This window comes from Typopeltis vanoorti, chromosome 4 (assembly GCF_054136105.1).
Source record: "Typopeltis vanoorti isolate ZY-2024b chromosome 4, IOZ_Tvanoo_1.0, whole genome shotgun sequence".
Taxonomy (NCBI): Eukaryota; Metazoa; Arthropoda; class Arachnida; order Uropygi; family Thelyphonidae; genus Typopeltis; species Typopeltis vanoorti.
The window spans coordinates 101,950,901-101,975,108 of record NC_143552.1 but is presented as its reverse complement, the minus strand read 5'-3'; the positions used below and the strand labels follow the sequence as shown (position 1 = coordinate 101,975,108).

Genomic DNA, 24,208 nt, shown 5'->3' with positions numbered 1-24,208 from the left:
TAGCAAAACAAGTGTTCTCTGCCAGGTTGGCAGGAAAAAGGATTCAGAGGAAGACCAAGATATAGGTGGATGGATACAGTAAAAAGTGCCTTAGAAGATAAAAATATAAGATCTGATAATGGAGTCTTGACAAGTAACAGATTGATTTTGGAGGAAAATTGTAGATAGGAAGTTAGTAATGATGCAAATTTTTCATGTAGTACCATCATCTATCATATCCTGTACACCCCTTGAGAGTACATGTCAGGAATTGATGATGATGATTTGACATTCAGCAAAACAGAATAACTAATAAACATCCATTTATCTCTTAAAATAAATAAATAAATAAATCAGCATCTAAATATTTCTGCACCTCTGACCAAATGTTTATATGATGGAACTTTCACTTCCTTGTCCCTACTTGTCAATGTCTTTCTCACCATGTGTACTCTTCTATGATGACTTTGCAGTAATGAGATCCTGAATTTCATATTTGCTCTCATCTCAGGATCTTTTGGCTCCTCCCTATTCTGCATATTCTAGTTTCCCTCCCAATCAATACTGCACACAGCCTCTCATCCCATCTCAAAGCTAAATGTACGAAGCAGGGCATTCAGTATCATTAAACCATCATCCCTCACTTACTGGTCCATCTTGCCAATCTATTCAGAACACTACAGAGATGCTTCTATATCATTGGGATTACTGATAACTTTCCCCAACTTTGCATCATCATCTCCATAAAACCTGAATATCTCCATCCTGTGAAACTTTTTACATCATCAATAGCATATAAAATGACTCAGCAGCAAAAGACTGCTATGAAACATATATTTTTCTAGTGTTCTTTAACACACAACCCTTTGATATAGTCAACACACTAAAGTCAACTCATAGGGACCACAGGAATATCTGTTATAGTGGACAGTTTGCTTTAGTAAATTTCTTTCAGGATGAAATTGTGCTTTTTGGACTTTTGTTGTAATTTTTTTTTGTTATAGCAAATTTGTTATGTGCTAAAATGTTATGCCATTTGTTATGTGCTAAAATGTATTGAGACAATCCCCTGTACTGCAATCTGCTCTCCAATACACTACACCAAATGCTCATTTGTTTTGTTTAGAAATTTGTCATGTGCTAATTATTAAAAGCCTTTGCAAAGTCCAAAAAAAAATTACACTACTTTATTTTTCAAATGTGCTGTTATTACTTTATAACAACATCTTCACAAGCATGAAATATGCTTTAGTTCTAATTTTTTCACCATATCTAATGGATATAATGGATCATGCCTGAAAGTTAGTAAAGCCATGGTTAGTAGGGTTGTGAGGACTAGATTTTTCTCTTGGAGAGTTGTGAATGAATGGAAGGAGTTGCCTATGTCAGGAGACCCCAATCATTGTAGAAATGCAAACTGTCCTCTAATTCTGAAGAAATACACATTGAAAACTAGAGTTAACTGAATTAGTTTTGTTTATTAATATTTAAAGATCTGAAAATAAAATAGAGTGTAATTCAGGCTTTTAATGATTATGTAAAATTATAATTAAATAATCCAATCCCTTTTATCTTATCATTTTATTAATATCTCACCCATCAAACTTGCAATCACTCCCTCTCCAGCTGAATGGACAACACTTCTGCTATCATTAGCAATATATCCTTTCTCATGTGCCCTTCCATTCTTTGGAATAAACAATTTTTCACTAATGCAAAATTACACTTGTCCCAAATGAATTTATTAAGGCCAAAAACTTATTTCCATCATTTTGAACACTCCAGGCATTTATATATAAATTGAACAAAGCATACTCAGACTTCAAAATCATCCACCCTCGTTTCTCCATTTTTCAATCTAATCTGTAACAAATCCACCCAACCCACCCTCCTTGTCCCATAACCACAATTCCATCAAAAGAATGTTCACCAACAATATATACAATGTCATTTTTCTATATAGTGATGGTAGTATCACTAAACTGATGTCTGGAAAAATGATTCTGCATATGCTAGGAATAATTCCACTTGTTGTCTGCTGATGTTTTGGCCCATAGGGAGTCCGAAAATTTGAATATACATGTTGTTGTTGAACTTGAAGTTTGCTGAGATTATTAGTTTGATTAAGTTTATAATATCATTAGGTGTTAATTTTGTATGAGAGTGTAGGGTGTGGTCTTCTGTGAGTAGTGTGTGTATGACGTCTAATGTTCTGGGAATGTCTACGTTAGTCTAGTAGCAAGACTTATACGTTGGTTAGACATAACTGGTAATTAGTTTACGGAATTAACAACACATATAAAGTATATTAATTAAAGGTAACTCTAATGAATAACTTCTATATTTCGGCAACGTCACATTGCCATCTTCAGGAACATAAAGATATGGTATGTGCACTCAGGAACTAACACAAAGCAAATGAGGAAGAAAGCAAGAAACTAATATTGTTCCTAAAGTCCTAATGGTGCCCTCTTGCGGGCTAATGAAAGTCTCATAATGAAAGTCTCCCAAAAAATTTGGGAGACTTTCATTATGAGAACTTCAGCCCAACTGCCAAGACTACCAAATTAGTCCATCTACGTTAGTGTATAATGATAACTAATATTTAAGGAATTGACAGCGTATACTAGAAATATAGATTAAATAAACTTTAATATATACTTTCCGATATTTCGGCGAACGTCACGTTGCCATCTTCTTGGGAACTTACTACAAAGACACGTGCACACAAGTACTAATAACAGCAAATGTCTTTGTAGTAAGTTCCCAAGAAGATGACAACGTGACGTTCGCCGAAATATCGGAAAGTATATATTAAAGTTTATTTAATCTATATTTCTAGTATACGCTGTCAATTCCTTAAATATTAGTTATCGTGTTTAACCAGCGTATAAGCCTCTCAACAAGAATAGTGTATAATGAAGCTGCATCCAATGAAATGAGGATGTCTTCCTAGGATAGGGTTATGCTATTTATTTTTTTGAAAGGTCGTCAGTATTTTTTTATCATGAAGTTAGACGTTGTAATTAATGGTTTGAGAAGTTTGGCTACAAATTTCGATAAAGGTGCTGTGGTGGTGTTTTTGTAGGAGACTATTGACCATATTTGTGGATTTTGATTTGTCCAAACATACAAGGGATACATGTTGTGTGGGGTGTTATGTTTTTCATTGTGGTTTTGTCTATCTTGTTCTGATTTTTAGAGCATGCAGGGTGCTGTTTGATTTGTTTTATGAGGTCAATTTGGATTTTTTGGTAGTGTGTTGGTCGTCTAAGATAGCTGTTATTTTGTGATAATCGGTTTGGTTTGTGATGACTACTGTATCTTCTTTGTCGGCGTTTGTGATCATTATGTTCAGGTTCCTTTTTAATGATAATAGGGCTTTCTGTAAGTTGGGAATAATGTTGGGTTTTATTATTATTTTACTATTTATGATTAAGACAGACAACATCATCCAAGAAAAGGTATGTGCAAATTTTCTTCTATTATGCTACATATATTTGTCTGTAAAATACACCTGCAATGCCAGAATTCTTGAGTAAAAAGCTAATGACATTAAAACAGGGGCATTCCTAAACAAGAGCAGGCAAAATAGCCATAAAAATAATATTTTTAAGAGGAATAACATGGGAGTTTTCCCAGAAATAATACCTATAAAAATGAGCTCCTGGACAGATTTCATGTCTTTTAAGTAGTGCAAACCAAGACGACTCCAATGGCAAAGGTTATATTCTCATAAGCTCTCAGGAAATGAATATTATTTTTTTTATTATTATTATTACATAACACCTCCAGGGAGTTCAATGACTCAACGAGGGAGGGTATTCTCCATCTCCACTAAACGCAACTACCTTCATCATCTATATCAATGCCATCTACTGCAGACTACCACCACTAGTATTTTCACAATCACAAACATCCATGCCCATGACAGGATTCGAACCTGCAGCAAAGGCTGCAGGTTCGAATCCTGCTAACCACTTAGCCAGCCAGGCCAGCATATACTATAACTACTACTTTCTATATAATATATAATTTCTAAATATTATATAATACTATTTTCTGTATAGAAAATACTATAATAAAAAGCCTTTCAGTTTCCTCATTATGATATTTTTAAATACACACTTACTGAGAGTACATTTACAGAAAATTTTATGCTTCTAAAATTTTAATTCTGTGGAGAATTTCTTTAAAACACAGAATAACTTCAGTTTTTCAAAAAAAAATGAGCAATTATAAAAGACCACAATTCTAGATACTAGAAATTCCAGAAAATAAGTGACAAAATAATTTTAAAACTTTTTATTTTTTAATTTTTTTATCCCATGGTATTATTAAATAAAATAATAATGGACTTTAAATAAAGAAGCAGAGAAAAAATTAGAAGCTTTCTAAATGTGGACGATCAGAAGAATGTTGAAAATACCATGGACAGAGAAAATGAAAAGCGAAGATGTTTTAAAGAAAGCAAAAATGAAAAGAACATTAATGAAAATAATTAAAGAGCAAAAACTTAAATATTTTGGACATCTAACTAAACAAGATGGCATTCAGAAATTAATATTAGAAGGGAAATTGGATAGAAAAAGAGGGAGAGGTAGACCCAGGAGAATGTGGTTTGAAGTCATTAAGGACTGGACTTGCTTGAATTTTCCAGAGCAGCAAAAGAAAGAAAAATGTTCCATGACATGGTTGCCAACCTCCTTCTAGGGGATGACACTTGAAGAAGGTATTATTACACCAGATCATAGAGGCCACATTTGGAAAATTTGGAAATATTCATAGTTTAGCAAATGCATTGGTGATGCTTTCTCAATGTTATAGATTTTGCAGGTGGGGAACACTTTTATGCTAAACTTGATTGGTCTTGTGTGGCCGGTCTTGAGGTGAGAGATCATGGTAGTGGCACTGCGATTAAACTTGGAGTTGATGGTAGCTCCTGGATTTTCTGCTGAGTACCAGTGGTGAGTCATGTCCTGAAGAATTGTTCTTTTTGGGGTTTTAAAAAGATCAAAATCTGTGGTATTACTTGATGTTGCAGCCATTTTTGCTACTTCATGGATAATTTCTTTAAAACACAGAATAACTTCAGTTTTTCAAAAAAAAATAAGCAATTATAAAAGACCACAATTCTAGATACTAGAAATTCCAGAAAATAAGTGACAAAATATTAAAATTTCAAAACTTATTTAAGCTTAATGATCTCGCTCATACATATATACATACCTTATAAGATCATTAAAACCTGCTTGATGCAAATTCTCTCCTCCCGTTACCCACATATAATCATTTAGTACAACTGCTGCATGCTGTGCTCTGCCTTGAATCATTTCATAGTCAACTTCCTGTTCCCACCAACCACTGCTTTCTGGAATGCTGCAATCTCTGCCTTTTATATATGATAAAATCATTATTATCATATGATTATGATTCATTACTTTACTAGAGACAAATAAAATTTTATATACATCAGGCAAATTTATTTTAAGCACAAATTTATGTGCATTACTCCATTAAACATATGTCACAATACAACTGTACAAAATGAAGGAAGAAATATGATATATAAAATTATGCACATAGTTGAGCAAATATTATTTTGCATTACAAATAAGCATTTCCCTTAAGTAAGAAAAACTTATTGATGTCCTACTGGAATGGTTGGATATTATGGTCCTTACAGAACAGAGAGCAAGAAAGAGAAAAAAGAAGAGGAAGAAAGCTTTGAAATTTGACTGTTTATAGATGTTGACTGGTTGCACTCATGTTTTTATAACTAAAGAGAAAAGTTTAGATATGATAAATGACAGTATTCAGAGAAAAAGCACACAAACCATGTCATTTAGTAGAAATTGAACTAAACTGAAAAGCGTCACATATAACTTAAATTGCTGTCTTCTGAACAGGATGAAAATTTTTAGAATTTAGAGATTTGTACAACTCTCAAATCTGACCTAAGTTAACAGCCATTTACATCGACATCCTTTTCAGCCATATTGAGCTGAAAAGGATGTAATGTGATTGTGCCAGCAAAATTTAGAAGTGAATGACAGCCCAAAGAAGAGAAATGTAATTGTATTGGATTTGAATAGTATTAAAGTTAAAATGAGAGAGGAGATTTGTGTGTGTGTGTGTGAGAGAGAGAGAGAAGGAAGGAAGGAAGGACTGCTTTGCACTGAAGTTAACTCGCCTGTTCCCCCCTCCTCCCTTCAACCCACTGACAAAAAAAGGTACAGAAATCAACATTTAAGAAACTGAAGAAATCAAAATTTGTCAAATGGGAAAGAAGAATGGAGTGCACTATTGCAAGCAAAAAGCGCAACAGGATTTGAGGAGGAAAAAGGCAGGCGAAAGAACAACAGTGAAACACTCTTGTATTGGTAGAAAAGTTTCAAAAGAATAAGCATTCATAATAGGGTGAGGACACTGGCTGTCCAATTACAATACAAATGACTGCAGTGTAGAAAGAACACTTAAATTGGCTAATCAAATGCTTTGGAAATATCAAGAGCAACCATGAAGTTTTTCAATTTGCTATGGATTGAAAAAATAGCAAAATTCAGAATGGTAGACACTCATTAATACTGGTGTGCTTTCAGGCAGTGAAGAAGTTGATTTTCAATAGCTTTTTCCATTATTTTTGATATTTCCTTCTATAGCTGAAAGGAACTGTAACTTCAAGATCACAGAATTAACATATTTTGTTTTACCTTTTGCATCTGAAGTAAACACTGATATATGTAAAGATCTTATGATCTCAAATGGATTATGAAAAAGCATTCTCTTCCATTGCTAGAGATTGTGTGTGGAATGCACATCAAAACAAAGGAGTGCCACAGAAGATAATAAACTTCATACAGAAAGGATCTAACAAATTCCAATGCCAGGTGCTGCATGATGGCTATCTGACAGAACCCCTTCAAACTGTATTGGGAGTGCGACAAAGATGTCTGCTATCTCCCTTATTATTTATACTGGTGCTAGATCAAATTCTAGAACAGAAGCAATGAAATATGCCAAAGGAATATCATGGAAATTAAATAAAACTTTGGGTGATTTGGACTATGCAGATGATGTGTCTAATTCTCAGAAATATGCGGATATCGAAAAAAACTAATCACATTACAAGAAGAATCACTGAAAGTCAGTTTGAAAATAAATACAAACAAAACAAACGAAATGAGAATCAATGTGAACAACAATGCACCAAGTACAACTGAAAATAGAAAAATCAAAACTGTTTCACATTTTACACATCTCGGCAGTATTTTATCTGCAGACAGAGGAGCAACTACACATGTTGACATAAGGATTCAAAAGGCTACAAACATTCAAAAACCGATGTCTGCAAAGCATACTTCAGATTTGGGTGGTCCAAATTATTACTAACGAAGACCTCTGGAATAAACAAATCAGCAAAAAGTCACCCTTGAAATCAGAAAAACGAAACTTTAGATGGATTGGACATACACTTAGGAAAGATCATGAAGAAATCTGTCACACAGCCCTGGAATGGAATCTGCAAGGAAAGAGAAAGTGTGGCCATCCTAAAAATACATGGAGGAAATCAACTTTAACAGAATGTGAGAAGAGTTTTGCTGAACTAAATTCAGCAAAATGTAAATGTTTTCCATCGGTTCCTTATCCTTGCTATTCAGAGAAAAAGTACACAAAGTATGTCATTTGGTAGAAATTGAACTATCCATTGCTTCCTTATCCTTGCCAATAGCAAGGATAAGGAACCGATGGAAAACATTTACAGACTCCCAATGTTCCTGATGGAATCTGGGAAAGAAAAAGGAAGATGATTTCAAATGGATGTATTATTTTAGAAAACTATGTGAGAGCAATGGGTTAGTTCAATGCTAAATTTCCATAGACATGCGAAATATGCTTTGCCTGTGAAATTAGATAAGTATGACTACTCTGATAGAAATTAAATAATATAGATGCCAGATGATACCAGTATGCACACTAGATCTGATCCATAAATCTGTAGTGAAAGCAGCATCTTTAACTGTCTCTTAATCAGACTAGCAAAGATAAAAAATGAAAACTGTAGAGCCAATTAATGCTAAAGGCCTTACATGATCCATCTTTTAATTGAGATGCAAGTTGACATTCTATTAAAAAATAAATACTGATTACCTGCATAAAAAATATTTCTTTTATTCATAAAATTTTCATTTCGTGTGTCCTAAAAATATCTGGTGAGTTTGATTTAAAACAGAACAACAGCATAAGTGTGAATATAAAAGAACTAACAATGCAGACAGAATGAGCTATAGCAAAGCTGTGCAGTCATACTTTAAGTCATAGCAAAGGTTTTATAAAAGTAGGCATAGAAAAAAAAAATTAGTAATCATATTCAATTAAATTAATCAAATTGTTAGGTAATGTAACTTGCAGTGTTCCTTACATAAGTATCTGTTTTGCTTGTAAGTGGGACTTCCAGCTATTCAAGATATTGAGAGAAAAGAGAAGTATGTAAATATCTAGCAACCAGAATGGTGTGCAGTAATATGTCTTGCTTGAATGTCTTTGAAGCTCAGTAAATTATTGGAACTAGCATATGGCTAGATGTAAGAGACGCTCCTTTGTATCCTCACACAGTTTGATTTCTATTTTGCTCTCCTGAATAAGTGTATTATAATACATGCAAAACTAGTAAATTAAGTTAATAAAGTAACTGTTAAAAAACAGCCTCCATCATAAATATTTAACCTCTTTCCCAACATCAATGCATGTGTGGAAAGGGACTAAGAAAATTACCAAAATATGCTGTAGATTTAATCTGCATCAAAATGCATCCATACTCCTCACAGCTAAATGGCCATGAAAAAATATCTCAAAAACACATAGGTCATTGCTCCAAAAATTACAACACAATAAGAACATCACAGTATTAAATGAAGACAAATGTAATACAACAATACTTGAAAAAAATGAAGAACTTACTCAATGATGCAAACACCAACAAAGGACTATGATATCATATGCTCATAACATGACCAACAACTTAAACTATGTCAAATGGCCTGAGGATGCCAAGAAAAACATCTTGCACCTAGATATCTGCTAGTTCCTAGAATTTATAAAGTTCCAAAAATACACAAGTACATATCATTGCAGTCCATAGAAGATGCCAGATATTTGCCCACCTATCGTCTCTAAATATCTCACAGAATACTTAGAACAGAAACCAAAGGACCCTGTGATGTTATTTAAACACTGAATCAACAATACATTTTGTCCAATTCTAAGACAAATCATATATGAAGAAAGAAGGCCTAGATGGGCTCATTATCAGCTCTGCTTCTAACATGTTCAAGGAATCATTTGAAAAATAGGCTCTTGGGAAATTATAAATGATGACCTAAGCTTTGGCTATGCTAAGCAGGTGATATATTCATCATATGACTGGCTCAGCAACTACAAGTTTTGTAGTTTATTGATCATCTTAACAATGTTCATTCCCACATAACATTTATTGTTGAATTAGAAAAAAGCAGATCCTTGCCTTTTTTTTGACAATGTCCTGGAAGTCTACAAAGAAAATAAATGTTCAGTCTACAGAAAACCAATGCATGATGCAAAGTCCCACCATAATCCACCACAAAAAATACAAAATAAATAAATAAAAGTATTATAAAAATCCTATTATGCAAGGCACATAGCATTTCAATAATGTGTAGAAAACTAAGAACTTGAATACCACAGTCATATTGTTACAAAAAACAGTTTTAATAATAATAAAAATAAAAAAAATAACATCCTGAAGTATCCCCCCCCCCTTTCAAGATACACAGAATGAAAGAAAAAATGAGGACATAGAGAATCAGCATCACTTACAAGCTCTTAAAGGTATTGCTTCAGCAAGTAAATAAAATAAAAGCAATTTTTTCTCTGCTAAACAAGATGAAATCTCATTTCACAACTCAAATTGTAAGTATACAAAATTAATTGTTTATGTGGAATTTTTATGTGGGATAAACAGGCTGGTAGAAGAGATATGGGCATCAGAACATGTCAAGAACGTGGAGAAAAAAAAGAAAACAAAGCAAGACTAGCAGCACATACAGAGACAAATCATCAAGTATTATGGTAGGTTACAGAAATGGCCTACATTGATTACAATTTCTTCACCAGAACATTCAAAGAATTATTGAAAATATTAAAACACCCTAATCAATATAATTAAGAAACAAGGTGGCTCCTACATCAGGTTTGGTCATCGTTCATTAAAAATCTGGTGTAAGTGGGTTGAATTAGAAAAAAGCAGATCCCTGGCTTTTTTTTTTTTTTTTTTGGCAATCTCCTGAAGTCTACAAACAAAATAAACTTATTCAGTCTACAGAAAAGCACTGGGTCACCACTGGCTATCATAATGCAATGGGAATCGTTCACCAAGTGTGCAACACTTAATCTACTTCACATATTGTGTATTAATGTTAAATTGCTTTTTTGCTTAACTCAGTTAACGTACATTAGTTTGGTTCTTTTTTTTATTTCTATTTGTAAAACTATTATTTTACTAATAAAATAATGGTTTAACAAACACTCTCCATACAAAATATACACAGGACATAAATATACAAGTTCTCCCTCTACAGAAGTCTCCAAAGCATATATCCTATCTTAGAAACAGGATGTCTTATAGATGCTTAGATATAGAAAATAAGAAAATCAGTCCACAAACATAACTGACTTAGGAATATTCTTACCCAACATGATCTCTAAAGTCAACAGAAAAGGAATATTATAAAATCTGTTTCAAAATTTCTGTATGTAATACAATGAACAATTTCTAACAAATAAATTTCCTATTATGAACCATGGTCCTACTACAAAGGGATGGCTACATATATATCATTTTAATTCTGATACAGCTTCTATATGCAAAAGAAAGCTTTAACAAGTGCACATTAAAATTATCACATTTCATTCTAATGATAAACTACTTTATTAAATATCTACAAAATGAATTAAACATGCTAATTATAACACTAATGCATAAAAAAACATATTCAATCACCTTTATATCCTGAATTACACACACACATATGATTCTCTCTGTCACAGTAGCCATTAATGCAGTCATGTGGACATATAAGGGTATCACAGGCTTCTCCAGTCCATTTTGCCCAACAGGTACATATGCCATCTACGCATGGTCCATGATTTGAGCAATTCTTGGGACAGCTGTTGAAGCTATAAAATTTACAAACTAAAATGCTAAATGTATTCTATTAGAAAAGATACGATAATATTTAATTCTAATGATGTGTGCAAAAAAAGGGAGGAGGAGTGGTTAATTATTATGAGAATTCAGCAATGATAATAATAATACCAAATTGAAATGAATGTCAAGCTAGATAATTCTCAAAAAATCTCTGAAAATTACAATAATAGTACATAAATGGAAACATTTCCTAAAATTAACTTGGCAGTAAGGTTTATATTTACAAAAAATCCCATTTATGTGCCATTATAGACCATATTTCATCTTGTGACTTAAATGAAGTAAACATATTATAAACATAAGAATGGATCCTGAGTAATTTAACAATAAGGTGTGACATCTTTTGCCAACTCGTATATGAAAATATGACTACTGCATTATTTCAACCTTAGCATCACCTTTGAGTCTGGCTCCCACTGAAGAGACCTCAATAAAGGTCGAAACCAGTCTGGGTAGTGACCCTTCCCATAATGCATAGCATTATATATGTCTGCAAAGAGATGTGCTTTGCATTGTGGGATACTAAGGCAAGTGACGTGAAGTCAGAGCTTCCTTATACAAGTTTCCCCAGTCCAAAATGCTTCAGGCATGCAAACTTTGTTTGCTTACATTTGGATAAAGGATTAAACCAGGTATATAATTTCTTGGTATCTTTAATTTATAGTTATAACCAAGTGAAAAAACTTCCAATAAGAATGGAAGGTTTTGTTAAATCATGTGGCTATAATCAAACTCTCTAAATTTATTCCTGTGATTGTAAAAATGGACACAGAATTAGCCACCATATAAGAAACCTACAAATAAACTATGAATTTTTGCTACCTGATGCAACTCAAGAAAAATGCTCTACAGTTTATTAACAAAGATAACAAAAGCAAATGTAAATAAAGATAAGCAGGAAAACACACTGCTTGCTTTTATGTCATAAGATGGACCAATAATTTTTTTATTTTCATTACTTATGCCTGGTTGCCTTTGTCTACACTCACTGAGTTTGATAGTCTTTGTATACTAGTCTTTTCACTGCATAGCAGTAAATGGAGGATGTAGCTCCAAATTGGGTTTATGGCTTATGCACATTTAGAAATCTTTTTAGCACATCTACAATAACCTACACCTAGAGATGCTGTTTACAACTAAAAAAAAAAAAAAGAGAGAGAATAGTCTATCCTTTCTCGCTTGCACACATAATGGACACTTAGCCCTTATAATTCTATACAAAGTGCATTTACATGGTTAGGTATATAGGATCACAATTGCAGCTCTTCTTCCAACAATATGCCTATCAAAAGCATAGCAAAACTTAAAAATATAAGCTCTGAATAAACTTTCCTCACTAAATAACCACCCTATGGCATCTTTTAACTGATGCTATCTGTCCCATAGAATCTCCAAAAACATTGATTGCTAACTGTCCTGATTACAATAGGTCCATATTTTGTATGCACATACAGCATCCTGGAAATTTGTAAAAAACAGTAAATTAGAATCCGTTATCAATTCTTCTAAAAACTCCATCCAAGGGTTATTCTAGGGGATATTTTCTAGCATGCTAGAAAATTTCTAGCAAACTGTGCTAACTGTGCAGACTTGATGTCTGCACAGTTAGCCTAGTGGCTGTGTGCTTTGCAACCATATGCCTGGGGAAGGAGTGTCCTAGGTTCGATTCCCATCGGTGACGTGAGGAGCTGGAGGATCTTCCTCAGCCATAGCCAAGTTAGCCGGTCTTGGGCATGGACAGTAGGTCCCCCCCCCTTTATCCTGGGGCTTTTCATCCCACAAAGCAGGCAAACCGGCCTTGAGACTCAACACTACGGAGATAGGATACACCAGGGGTGTAGGGTTGACCACCTTATCCTGTGAACGGTTTGAGGTCAAATGATTAATAAACCCTCAACACTGCAAGGTAAAAGAGGGAAAAGGAAGATAAGATGAGATAACATACTTGATTATATAGTCAATTTTCACTATAGTGCAGACCATATAACAAACTCACTATAGCAAATTATCATCATTATGTCCCAGTCACAGTCCCATGGTCACACAATGCTATTCAAAAAGAAATAGACGTATAGTTTAATATCTTACTATAACAAACCAATCCCCCCCCCCAATCTGTGGGTTCACTATCCACAGTCAATCCTGATAAAAAAATACAATGGAAAATTCCAGAAATAAGCAATTTATAATTACATCGGCAAAGTGGATATTAGATCCAACATTATTTCAAAGCCAAATGTTTGTAGAAACTATGAATGTTTTGCAAGTTGACACCTGAGAGCTTACAAGAATACAATCCTCAGCATCCCTGAGTTGCCTCAGCTTGCACTACTTAAGTAGTTTAGGCAACTTGAGGATGCCGAGGATTGTATTCTTGTAAACTTTCAGGTCAGCTTACGAAACTTTCATAGTTTTACAAACATTCAGCTTTGAAATAATGTTGGATCTAATATCCACTTTGCCTATATAATTTTACCTTGCTGAAATAAAGCTGTGAGGTTCTTTCTTTTAGTAATAGACAATTCATAAGTTTTGAATTGTGCACCATTCTAAGTAGGTCTCTGTTATCAGATCGACTGTCACAGTATCACAGTGCTTGTGTTCAAGTAACTCTTATTTTACTTAATTGCTCCAAAGTGCAAGAATGGTGATGCTGGAAATTTGAATATGCAAAAGAGAAACAGTAAATGTTTCCTTTTAAGTGAAAAAGATGAAAGTTCTCAACTTCATAAAATCATAAATATAAAACGTATGCTTAGGTTGCTAAGATTCCATTCACATTCATATAACTTTTATTACAGTATGTCATAATTGTTGTTAATCTCTTGCTGTACCTAATTTATAAATTAAACTTTCCATAGGTATGTATGTATAGGAAAAAACATAGTATATATATATATATATATATATATATATATATATATATATATATATATATATATATATATATATATAGGGTTCAGCTGCAGTTTCAGATATCTGCGGGGTGTCTTGGAAGGTATCCCCCTGCAGATAAGGGGAGGACTACTGTATATGAAAAAATTTTCATGACTACAATCAAATGTGGATATAAATTTATTGCCAGCATACTAATAAATTATATTACACAAAAAGTGTTATAAATTTCATACAAATTAAATTGCAAATATGTTTTGGCAAAAGTTATAATTTTTCTAAGGACATAGTTAAAGAAGTAATATACAGTGCTTATAGAAAACTATGTAGAGAGACATTTCAGCATCGAATATGTCCAGCCTGAACTGCAATGCAGCTCTCACAACATGATACCAATGCTTAGCACTGAGTGATTCAGGACTCCTTGAGGCAAACTGGCCCACTCCTCCTTCAGAGCAAAGATAAGACTGAGCAGCAATGCCTCTCCCTATTGCATTCCAAACATGTTCTATGGGGTTGAGATCTGGGGAGTGTGCTTGCCACTCAATTTGATTAATATTCTCGGTCTCCACAAGTATTGCCACTGCTCATGTATGATGTGGTGTGGCACTGTCATCCATAAAAATGAATTCTTCACCTACAGCACCATTGAACAATCAAACATGATTTTGATACAATATCGTTCAAAAGTCCCATTTTCCAGCATTTGTAGCTAAGATCCATTAAGCATAATGCCTCCCCACACCATGACCCCCAGCACTACCGTATCTATCCTTTTCAAGATTGTTCTCCAAGATGGTAAACATACCACTTGTTGGAGGAAAGACAAACGACTCAACTGTAAAGAGTACATAAGCCCATTGGTGTCTTGTCCCATTTTATGGATGCAATGCCACTGGAAATGTGCTCTTTGATGAAATGTAGATACAGGGACATAGACTAGAGGCTTTCAGGCATATAGTCCTACTTGTGGTAGATGTCTTGCCACAGTTTCTGGAGATACCTGAGTGCCTATGCTTGAATGGAACCAACTGGCAAGCTGACCCACTGTGGTTCATCTATTACATTTTGCTGTTATAATCAAAAATGATGTTATAATCAAAAACCTGTCTTCATGCTCAGTGGTAGAGTGAGGGTGACCTCTTAGTAAATGTCTGGAACACACATTCCATTTGTTGGAAACACTGTTCAGAGCCTTGATACAATGCCATGTGATATTCTAAACTCTGGCAATATCAGCAATTCTGCAGCCTTCTTCAAGCCTTCAAATAATTCTTCGATGTGTGAAATCATCTAGATGATGTCTTTGAGACATTACAAGACATACAAGTTTGCAACTTTAGTCCTTCACAAAAAAAAAAAGCTTCCTTCAAACACAATTCGCTTAGCACAGCCTTTTGGCTTTTATCCTGATGAGTGCTGCCACGTAATCCCTTTGCATACAATTCAAAAATTTGGATGTGTACCCACTTTGTATTCAAATTGTCAATTATACAAATTGCCACAAGCTGATTCAACTATGCAACTTTCAAATTTAAAAAACAGTTTACAAAAATATAAATGAAAAGAGGATAAGATGAAAAGCAATTAAAACAAAAAGATTTTTTGTTTTTAGCTGTTTTTCAGCAAAAGATTTTAACCATGCAAAGAATCTGCAACCCTCTCATGTGTGAAGAAATTTTAAAAATATATATAGATATAAAACTAAACATATAAAATTGTACACTAAGTACAGTAGGTTGTAGCAAGAGGCAGCAATTAAACCCTTTTAGTGACTTAAATCATAATTATAGAGCACAGGTAGTAAAGGGTTAATAACTAATGCAAAAATGAGTAGCATGTTAAAAGTTGAGGCCTTATTGACACTCGATTATTAGACACATTTATTGACAAGAATAAATAAGAACGATTTTCTTACCGCAAATATTTCATTAGACAAACAAAATAGTCTGTCAAAAAACAACTACAAGAACATCAGTCTTATATCAATAACAATAAACCAGAAAAACTGGCCTTGCATGGAGTGGAGACACTAAATACAATATCCTCTAGTCTGATGCTCATCTTTTATGTCAATTCCTTCAGGTTTGAGTGGTTATTTAAATAGAGTTCTGAAGCACTTATACACCAGCCATACTTAACTCAAAATGATTGTCTATGTATTGCCAAGATTTGGGAGTCTCATCCTCATCAATTACAAGCAACAGTGTGCTTCCCTTTCTCTTCTCCACCTTTCATATATACAATGCTATATCATTCAATAATTTATCTAATTTTTTTATTTTATTGTATTTCAAAATTATTTAATTTATTTTAGCTTTAATTACAATCTTATTTAATTTTGCAACCACCCATATGGTGACACTCTGGCACATGGCCAGCTCTGTAAATAGGATTAACATTCTTTGTTCTAGCTTCATCTTGTGATTATGCTGATGCACTAATGATGGCCCATTAATTTCTGGCAGAAATATTTACAACAATAACATTATTATTCTTTATTCTTGTGAATATGTGTGTCTAATAATTTTTAAGTCGCAAGTGCTCCTGCTGTGGCAGCCAGGGAAGAAGAATTAGCCCCACTGTAGCCCATACATGTCATACGAAGGCAACTAAAATGGGTACCCCGTGGCCTGGGGGTATAGCTGGTTCACCCTGTCTCTGGGAGTCATAAATACGGAGGCCTGGTCCTCCAGGTTGGGGGTTGGGCGGACGAGTCCACCCTAGAAAAAAAAACTTTGTCACAAAATCTAAAGAATAACTGCTGGATGGACTAAATGGCAAATGTCTGAAAATGGGATCATGGAATGTACTTTCTCTTTACAGATCTGGAGCTTTAAAAATGCTACTGGAGCAACTGAATAAATGCAGGATACTTGTTACAGCTATACAAAAAATGAGATGGACAGGAGAGGGAATTATGGAAAAGAAACATCATATTTTTTATAGCTACCAAAAGAAAGATCACATGTTTGGAACAGGTTTCACTAAACAAGAGGATAAAACATCTTATCATGGACTTCAAAAGAAATTCATCTCGAATGTGTAGAATTACGAATTAAAGGACAAGTTTTTTTAACTACAGTTCCATCTGTGTACATGCTCCAACTGAAGAAAAGAATGATGATGAAAAAGAGTTGGTTTATGATGATTCAGATAAGATCTATGAATGTCCAAAGAGGGATGTAAACATTATTATAGGTGATTTAAATGCCAAGATAAGCAAAGAGGATATACACGGAAATATAGTTTACATAATGAGACTAATAATAATGGGACTAGATTGATCAACTTTGTTTCTTCAAGAAATATGGTTATTGGATTATTCATAAAGATATTCAAAAAATGACCTGGAAGTCTCCTGATGGAGATACTGTTAACCAAATTGATCATCTTTTAATAGATGCAAGACACCTATCTAAATTGATGAATGTTAGACCCTACAAAGGAGCAAATATTGATTCTGATCACTATTGATTATATCAAAGATTAGAAACAGAATCTCTAATGCAAGGAAGATATATGGGTCCCATGCTAGAAAGTTTAATAAGGAAAGATTGAAGGAATTAGAAGTCAAAGCCAAATATGATAAGAGAATCAGTGAAAACCTGTTTGGTCTAACCATTGGTGAGAGTGTTAATGAAGCTTGGGATGTTATTAGGGATGTCATAATGACAACAGCAGACATAGTATTAGGAAAAGTCAGTAGAGTTAAGTATAACCATTGGTTTGATGCAGAATGTGAACGTGTGACTGTATTAAAAAAATGAGGCAGAGGAACCACACTCGTTAAGCTATGGAGGAATATCATTTGGCTAGAAAAGAAGAAAAGAGTGCATAAGAATAGAAAGAAGAAATACTATGAGGTTGAACTTAAGGAATTGGAACATCTCAGAAGCATGAATGAAAGCAGATCTTTCTATCAAAAGTTAAATAGTAGTCGGAAAGATTTCCAGCCTAGAACAACGTTATGTAGGGATAAGGAGTGTATAATTTTAAGTGGGAATGAAATGATACTAGGAAGATGGACAGAGCATTTCAACCTATTGAATTCAAATATATCTGGCCAATTAGATAATATGGAAGAGAGCCAAGTTCTAGAAGCATTTGAACCAGTACCAACAGATGCAGAAGTGGAGGCAGCTATTATAAAACTTAAGGTTCCAGGAACGGATAGGATACAAGCAGAATTAATTAAAAGTGCAGGTACAGAATACTTCAAGCACCTATGTCAACTTATCCACAAAATCTGGATTAATGAAACAATTCCAGACGAATGGAATCTGAGCATCATATGCCCCATGCATAAGAAAGATGATGTAATGATAGGTTCGAATTATAGAGGAATTAATTTACTATGTACAACTTATAAAATTTTCTCTAACATTCTATTTAAAAGACTACATGAGATTTATCCTTATGTAGAGAATGTTACTGGTGATTATAAGATTTTTAATTTAATAGTAATTGGTATATTATAATAACTTATAATAACTTATAATATACCAATTACTTGAAAAATGTACAGAATTTGGAAGAATTGAAACACACCACTTTTCATAGATTTTAGAGCCGCATGATAGCATAGATAGAGCTAACTTATTTAATGCAATGGAGGAAGTACAGATTCCACAAAAACTTATTGCTTTAGTTAAAGCTACAATGAAAAATACTCGTTGTCAGATGAAACTTCAGAACATGTTGTCTGATCCAATATACATAAAAAATGGTGTTTGACAAGGGGATGGCTTAGCTTGCTTACTGTTTAACATAGCACTTGAAAAGGTTTTCAGAGATGTTGGCATTACTACAAGAGGAACTATTTCCTACAAGTCAGTACAAATTATGGCATATGCAGATGATATCGATATTATAGGAAGGACACGAATAGCAACGGAAGAAACTTTCAGTTTAGAAAAGGCAGCAAAGAAGATAAATTTGCAGATCAACCAAGAAAAAACAAAGTATATACCAGTAACTTGAAAGATTTGTGATAATAATCCTTCTCAAATTGAAATTAGTTCCTATAAATTTTAAATTATACATAGTTTTATACTTGGGATCAGAAATTAATTGTAAAAGTTATATCAGTACATAGATTCAGAGGCGTATTCTTTCTGCAAGTAGAAGCTTTTGATCTGATCTCAAGAAAAAACAAAGATAATGATGTACAAAGTACTTGTAAGCCCAGTGTTAACTTATTCCTCTGAAAACTGGGTATTATCAATGGTAGATGAAAGATTGCTGGGTCTGTTTGAAAGAAGAGTTCTCAGATATATTTTTGGAGCAGTGCAAGAGAATGGTGTGTGTGTGTGGGGGGGGGAAGATATAACCATGAACTATACAGATTATTTAATGAGCCAGACATTAGGTACATAAAAATAAATAGATTAAGTTCGGCTGGACACATTATACGCATGTGTCCAGCCCAACTGTATCCAGATGGTAATAGAATAGTTAAGATGTTTAATGCTAAGCTGAAAGGAAAAAGAAAAATTGGAAGACCTAAATTAAGATGGAAAGATGCAACACATTAAGGTTTTAGGAGTCAAAAATTGGAGGAGTTTGGCATTGAATAAGGAAGGCTGGCAGAAGTTTCTGAAGAAGGCCAGGAACTATGTAGGGCTATCAAGCCAATAATGATGATGTCACAAGTTCAATTAAAAACTTATAATATACTGACAATTCATCACATCTTATACCAACTAGAAACCGGAAAATTACATCCCTTTCCATTAGTACTTCTTAATGACAATCTTCAGTCTATGAATCCAAATAATTAATCATGCAATACTTCAAACAACACCTGCATAATACAGATAATCACAAAATGAAACTCTCAGTTTCAACATTAAACTCAAACTCTAAGAGTAAGGAACAACAAGATGACAGCATACCATTTCAATCATCTGTGATTCCTGAATATTTAATGCCCATACCCAGATAGCTAAAACAAAACTCTGACCAGTTATTTCCTCTTCCTAAATCTGCTAATTTTTTTTAGTAATGTTTTTTATTAGCAATATGTGAGCAATGCTCATATATCTATACATGTCGATCAGTAGCTGCTCATGTTTTTACATGTTCAGAGGATGGTGGGGGAATGGTAGTGGTATTATATTAAATTTGTAGGCTGCACATTACTAATCCTGTCGACTGGGCCAATTTTATTATATTAAAGTTTTCATTCTCACATCCTACTAGCTGCATCAATTTTTCGTATTATTAATGTGTGAAAATGTTAGACTTTAATATGTGTGAGCCTTGATTTTGCTCCACGTATGTTATTCCCTACCTATATTTAAAGATAATTGTGCAGTATAGATAATATATTTTTGTGTTAGAATGTTCCCGATTCGCACCCATGATAGCAAATTGACTTTATTGATTGAAATTGAAAGTGAGACTGAATGTTTCAAATAACAATCAGTCTCATTGGTCATACAGAAATTTCCTTTAATGCATCTATCTTTTAATTTTCTAAAATCAGTATGATGAAAAGTTTCACCAACAGAAATATATTAATCAAACAGTTTCAAATGCATTTCCAATACAAGGACTTTCACTGCAGATTCCAAATTGCTCCTTGGAATATATATCACTTGCCTTTAAATTGAACACAAAATATTTTCACATACAAAGACTTGATATATAAAACTGTACTTCAATTATTAGCTGCATAATTCTGTATCCTTGGAAAGTAATTCAAAATGCATATGAAAACTTTTCTGAGATTTGAGAACTTAACTCGGTATTTATTAAACCTTTGGCACTGCTTCCTTGCTTGCCTACTCTTTTTCCAGCATTCCCTCTTACCAAACAACAGCTAGTCTAAAAAACAACAACTAAAGCACACATCCATTACTGAGATTCAAGCAAAATTCAAGTAGCAAAATGACTGCAGTTACTACAATGCTTGCATGCTACGAGTATTTCAAATAGAAACACCACAGTAATCAACATAAATTAATTTAAAACATCACACAACATTATCGTGTTATTCCCTAAGGATTATAATATATGGTAAGCAAGTTTACTAACTTATAATGCAATTAAATGATTTTATATCACTACTGCTTAACCACATTGAAGCTCCAATAATACTAAGTGACAAACCACATATACTTTTAGATTTTTATTATAAAAAAATATATTTCTCATTAAATAAAATTCTCACTAAAAATATATAAAACTGTAAAAAATGAACATAATAAGCAAAACGTTTATGTGAGATTTTTACAGTGGGCCATTTTGGTGGAGCAACATACATGAAAATACTGCTAAAAAGTAACAATACAGAAACAGTACATCCATCTATAAGGAAGTGATTTAAGTAAGTTTGATTGATTGTTTTTTGATTTAATGGTGCAAGGACATCATCATGGTGTGCAAGGATTCCAAGTCATGCTGGGGATTAAAGGAAATGAGGCTGCATATACACTGCAGCTAGGTCAGCTTGTTTCTCAATATCCACCATCTGCCTATACAATGACAGATTATTATTATTATTATTATTTGTCACCTCCAGGGAGTCCAAAGATTCATTGGGGGAGGGCATCTGCTCTACAGCTCTGTCTCCACCACTCACAATCCACCAACTATACCAACCATGCAACTAGACCAATGCATCTATTGCTGACCACCACTATTTCTACGGACAATCACAAACATCCATGCCCATGGCAGGATTCGAACCCGCAGCATTTTGGCTGGGGAGCAGATACGCTAACCATTCGGCCAGCCAGGCTGGCCAATTACTGGCAGATTACACAGGCCTGCAAAATTCAAGTCATGAAAAGTTGTCTGGAAACTATTAACTGCTTCTGATTTATTTTTGACTGCTGATTTCAAATCTCTCTTTCATTTTTCTATATCACGTAAGGATTTTACATAAAATGGTCTCAATATTACAGTAAAATAGCTTTAAAACGCATTATATTAAGTAAAATATCTGGCCTGGTTGGCCAAGTGGTCAGCATATCTACTCTCCAGCCAAAAAGGCTGCAGGTTCGAATCCCACCGTGGGCATGGATGTTTGTGATTGTCTGTGAAAATACTAGTGGTGATGATGGGCGGTAGATGGCGTTGGTGTATATGATTATGGTAGTTGCAGTTCGTTGTAGTTGGTGGATGGAGTGGTGGAGACAGAGTTGTAGAGTAGATACCCTCCCTCGATGAGTCTTCAGACTCCCTGGAGGTGTTATGTAATAATAATAATAATAATAATAATAAAATAACGGTATTTAAAATTTTACGTAAACATTTTTGGAATGAAAGTATTGGAAAAAAATTTTTTAATTAAAGTAAAGACTAATCTTTAGTACATACTTTATATCGTTAGGGTGTCTTTTGCTTTTTCCTTCAAAGCTCTTTGTGAACTTTTTCTGTGAAATTCATTTCCCGGGCCATCTCTGTGCAACATCCAGCAATAGTCCGACATCATGTTGACACTCCATCTGCCCTGATACCTTCTTTCCATCTCCTTTGATGTCTTGGTGGAATCACTCTCCTTGCTCTTTGCTGACAGTTCCCAGATTCTCAGGAAAGTAGTCTAAATGAGAGTTGAGAAAGTGCACTTTTAGGCTCAATGGAGCATCCCAAATCCATGAATTTCTGTAGCATGTCTTCCACAATCATTTTATAGTTGGGGTCCTTGTGATTTCCTAAAAATTTGGTCACCACCTCTTTCAAAGCTTTCCATGCATCTTTTTCAACAGTTGCCATTTTTTCTTCAAACAATTTATCCTTCATAAGTTTCTTTCCTGATGTCCAGACCGATAAAAATATCTTTTTTCAATTTTGCTGTAGATAATCCAGGAAATTTTGCACAGATGTATTTAAAACACTCTCCTTCTTTCGACAAAGCCTTCACAAATTGCTTCATCAGTCTCAGCTTTATGTGAAGCGGGGTAAAAGGATTTTTTCTCAAGCAACCAAAGTTTCGTGTAATACATTTTTCCTTCCAGATTCTAATGTGACTCTTTCTGGCCATTCCTTCTTGATCCAATGTTGCTCTCGATCTCAGCTGTCCCACTTGCACAAAAAGCACGGGTATTTGGTGTATCCTCTTTGTTGTCCCAAAATCACAGATATGACTTTAAGATCACCGCAAACTATCCATCTATGATCATTGAAATTAGGCTTGCTGAGAATGAGGGCTAAATTTTCGTATCATTCTTTCAAATGCACAGAATGGCTACTGGTACTGAGGCATACTTATTGTAATTATGGAGCACAGCTTTGAGGCTTCTTTTTGAGGAATTGATAAACAACCTCCAATCGACGACTTCATATTTTATGCTGAATTTGCTTATCAGGCTGGGAATATCGCTACAGTAAACTAAATCGCTTTCCTCTGAAAAGTAAGGAAGAAAATCTCTTTTGCTATGTCAAAACCATGAGAAAGAAGTGCCAAGGGCTAACAAATTCTTTTCGCTTAGTCTCGAGCCCACAGTTCTGCAGATGCCTTAGGAAGACCAAAATCTCTGACCAAGTCGTTTAAATCTTCTTCTTCTTTGGCATTACAACCCCATGTAGGGCCTTAGCCTCCCATTTTTGGGTATGATAACTCACTACGAGGTGGGATACCCACGCTCAAACATGTGTAATTGTCTGTGAGCATTGGGTTCTTAAGACTGGTTTGCCTGCTTTGCGGGAGAAAAAACCCCAGATAAACTGGGAAGAAAAACCCTGCAGTCCATGTCCAAGACCTTCTAATTTGGCTGTCTGAGAAAGATCCTTAACTCCTCACATCAGCAACGAGAATCAAACACAGGACATTCCTTTCCCAGGCATATGGTTGAGGAGTGTGTAACCACTCGGCTAACTGTGCAGACAAGTCGTTTAAATCGGTCTGTGAAAAAAATTCAGGTGGGCCAATATCTTTGTATTTGTCATCATTGAAATCTTCAACTTCTTCATCTGAATCACTGCTGAGTGGTTCTAAAATTTGTGGAGGTGTTGCCACAAGCATTTCAGGACCATGTTCTGCTGGGCGTATTGCAAATGGTAAATTAGGATAGGAAATGACTTTTTTATTTTTCACATTAAAACCTCAAACATTCAAAGAACAGAAGTAACAGTCATCGG

The 24,208-nt window shown here is 34.2% G+C and overlaps 1 protein-coding gene across 2 annotated transcripts in view; it reads right to left on the bottom strand.

Moving 5' to 3' along the window:
• Positions 1-24,208, bottom strand: part of LOC150107557 (attractin-like protein 1) — a 355,255-nt gene that overhangs the window by 292,148 nt on the left and 38,899 nt on the right. For both annotated transcript variants that reach the window (XR_016548201.1, XM_090391383.1), the window contains exons 4-5: positions 11,018-11,193; positions 5,209-5,371 (exon numbers count right to left, since the gene is read on the bottom strand). Coding sequence is in view for 1 of the 2 variants with exons in the window: in XM_090391383.1 (XP_090247509.1) it covers positions 5,209-5,371; positions 11,018-11,193 (339 nt within the window). In the remaining variant the exon portion in view is untranslated. The remainder of the gene's footprint in view (positions 1-5,208; positions 5,372-11,017; positions 11,194-24,208) is intronic.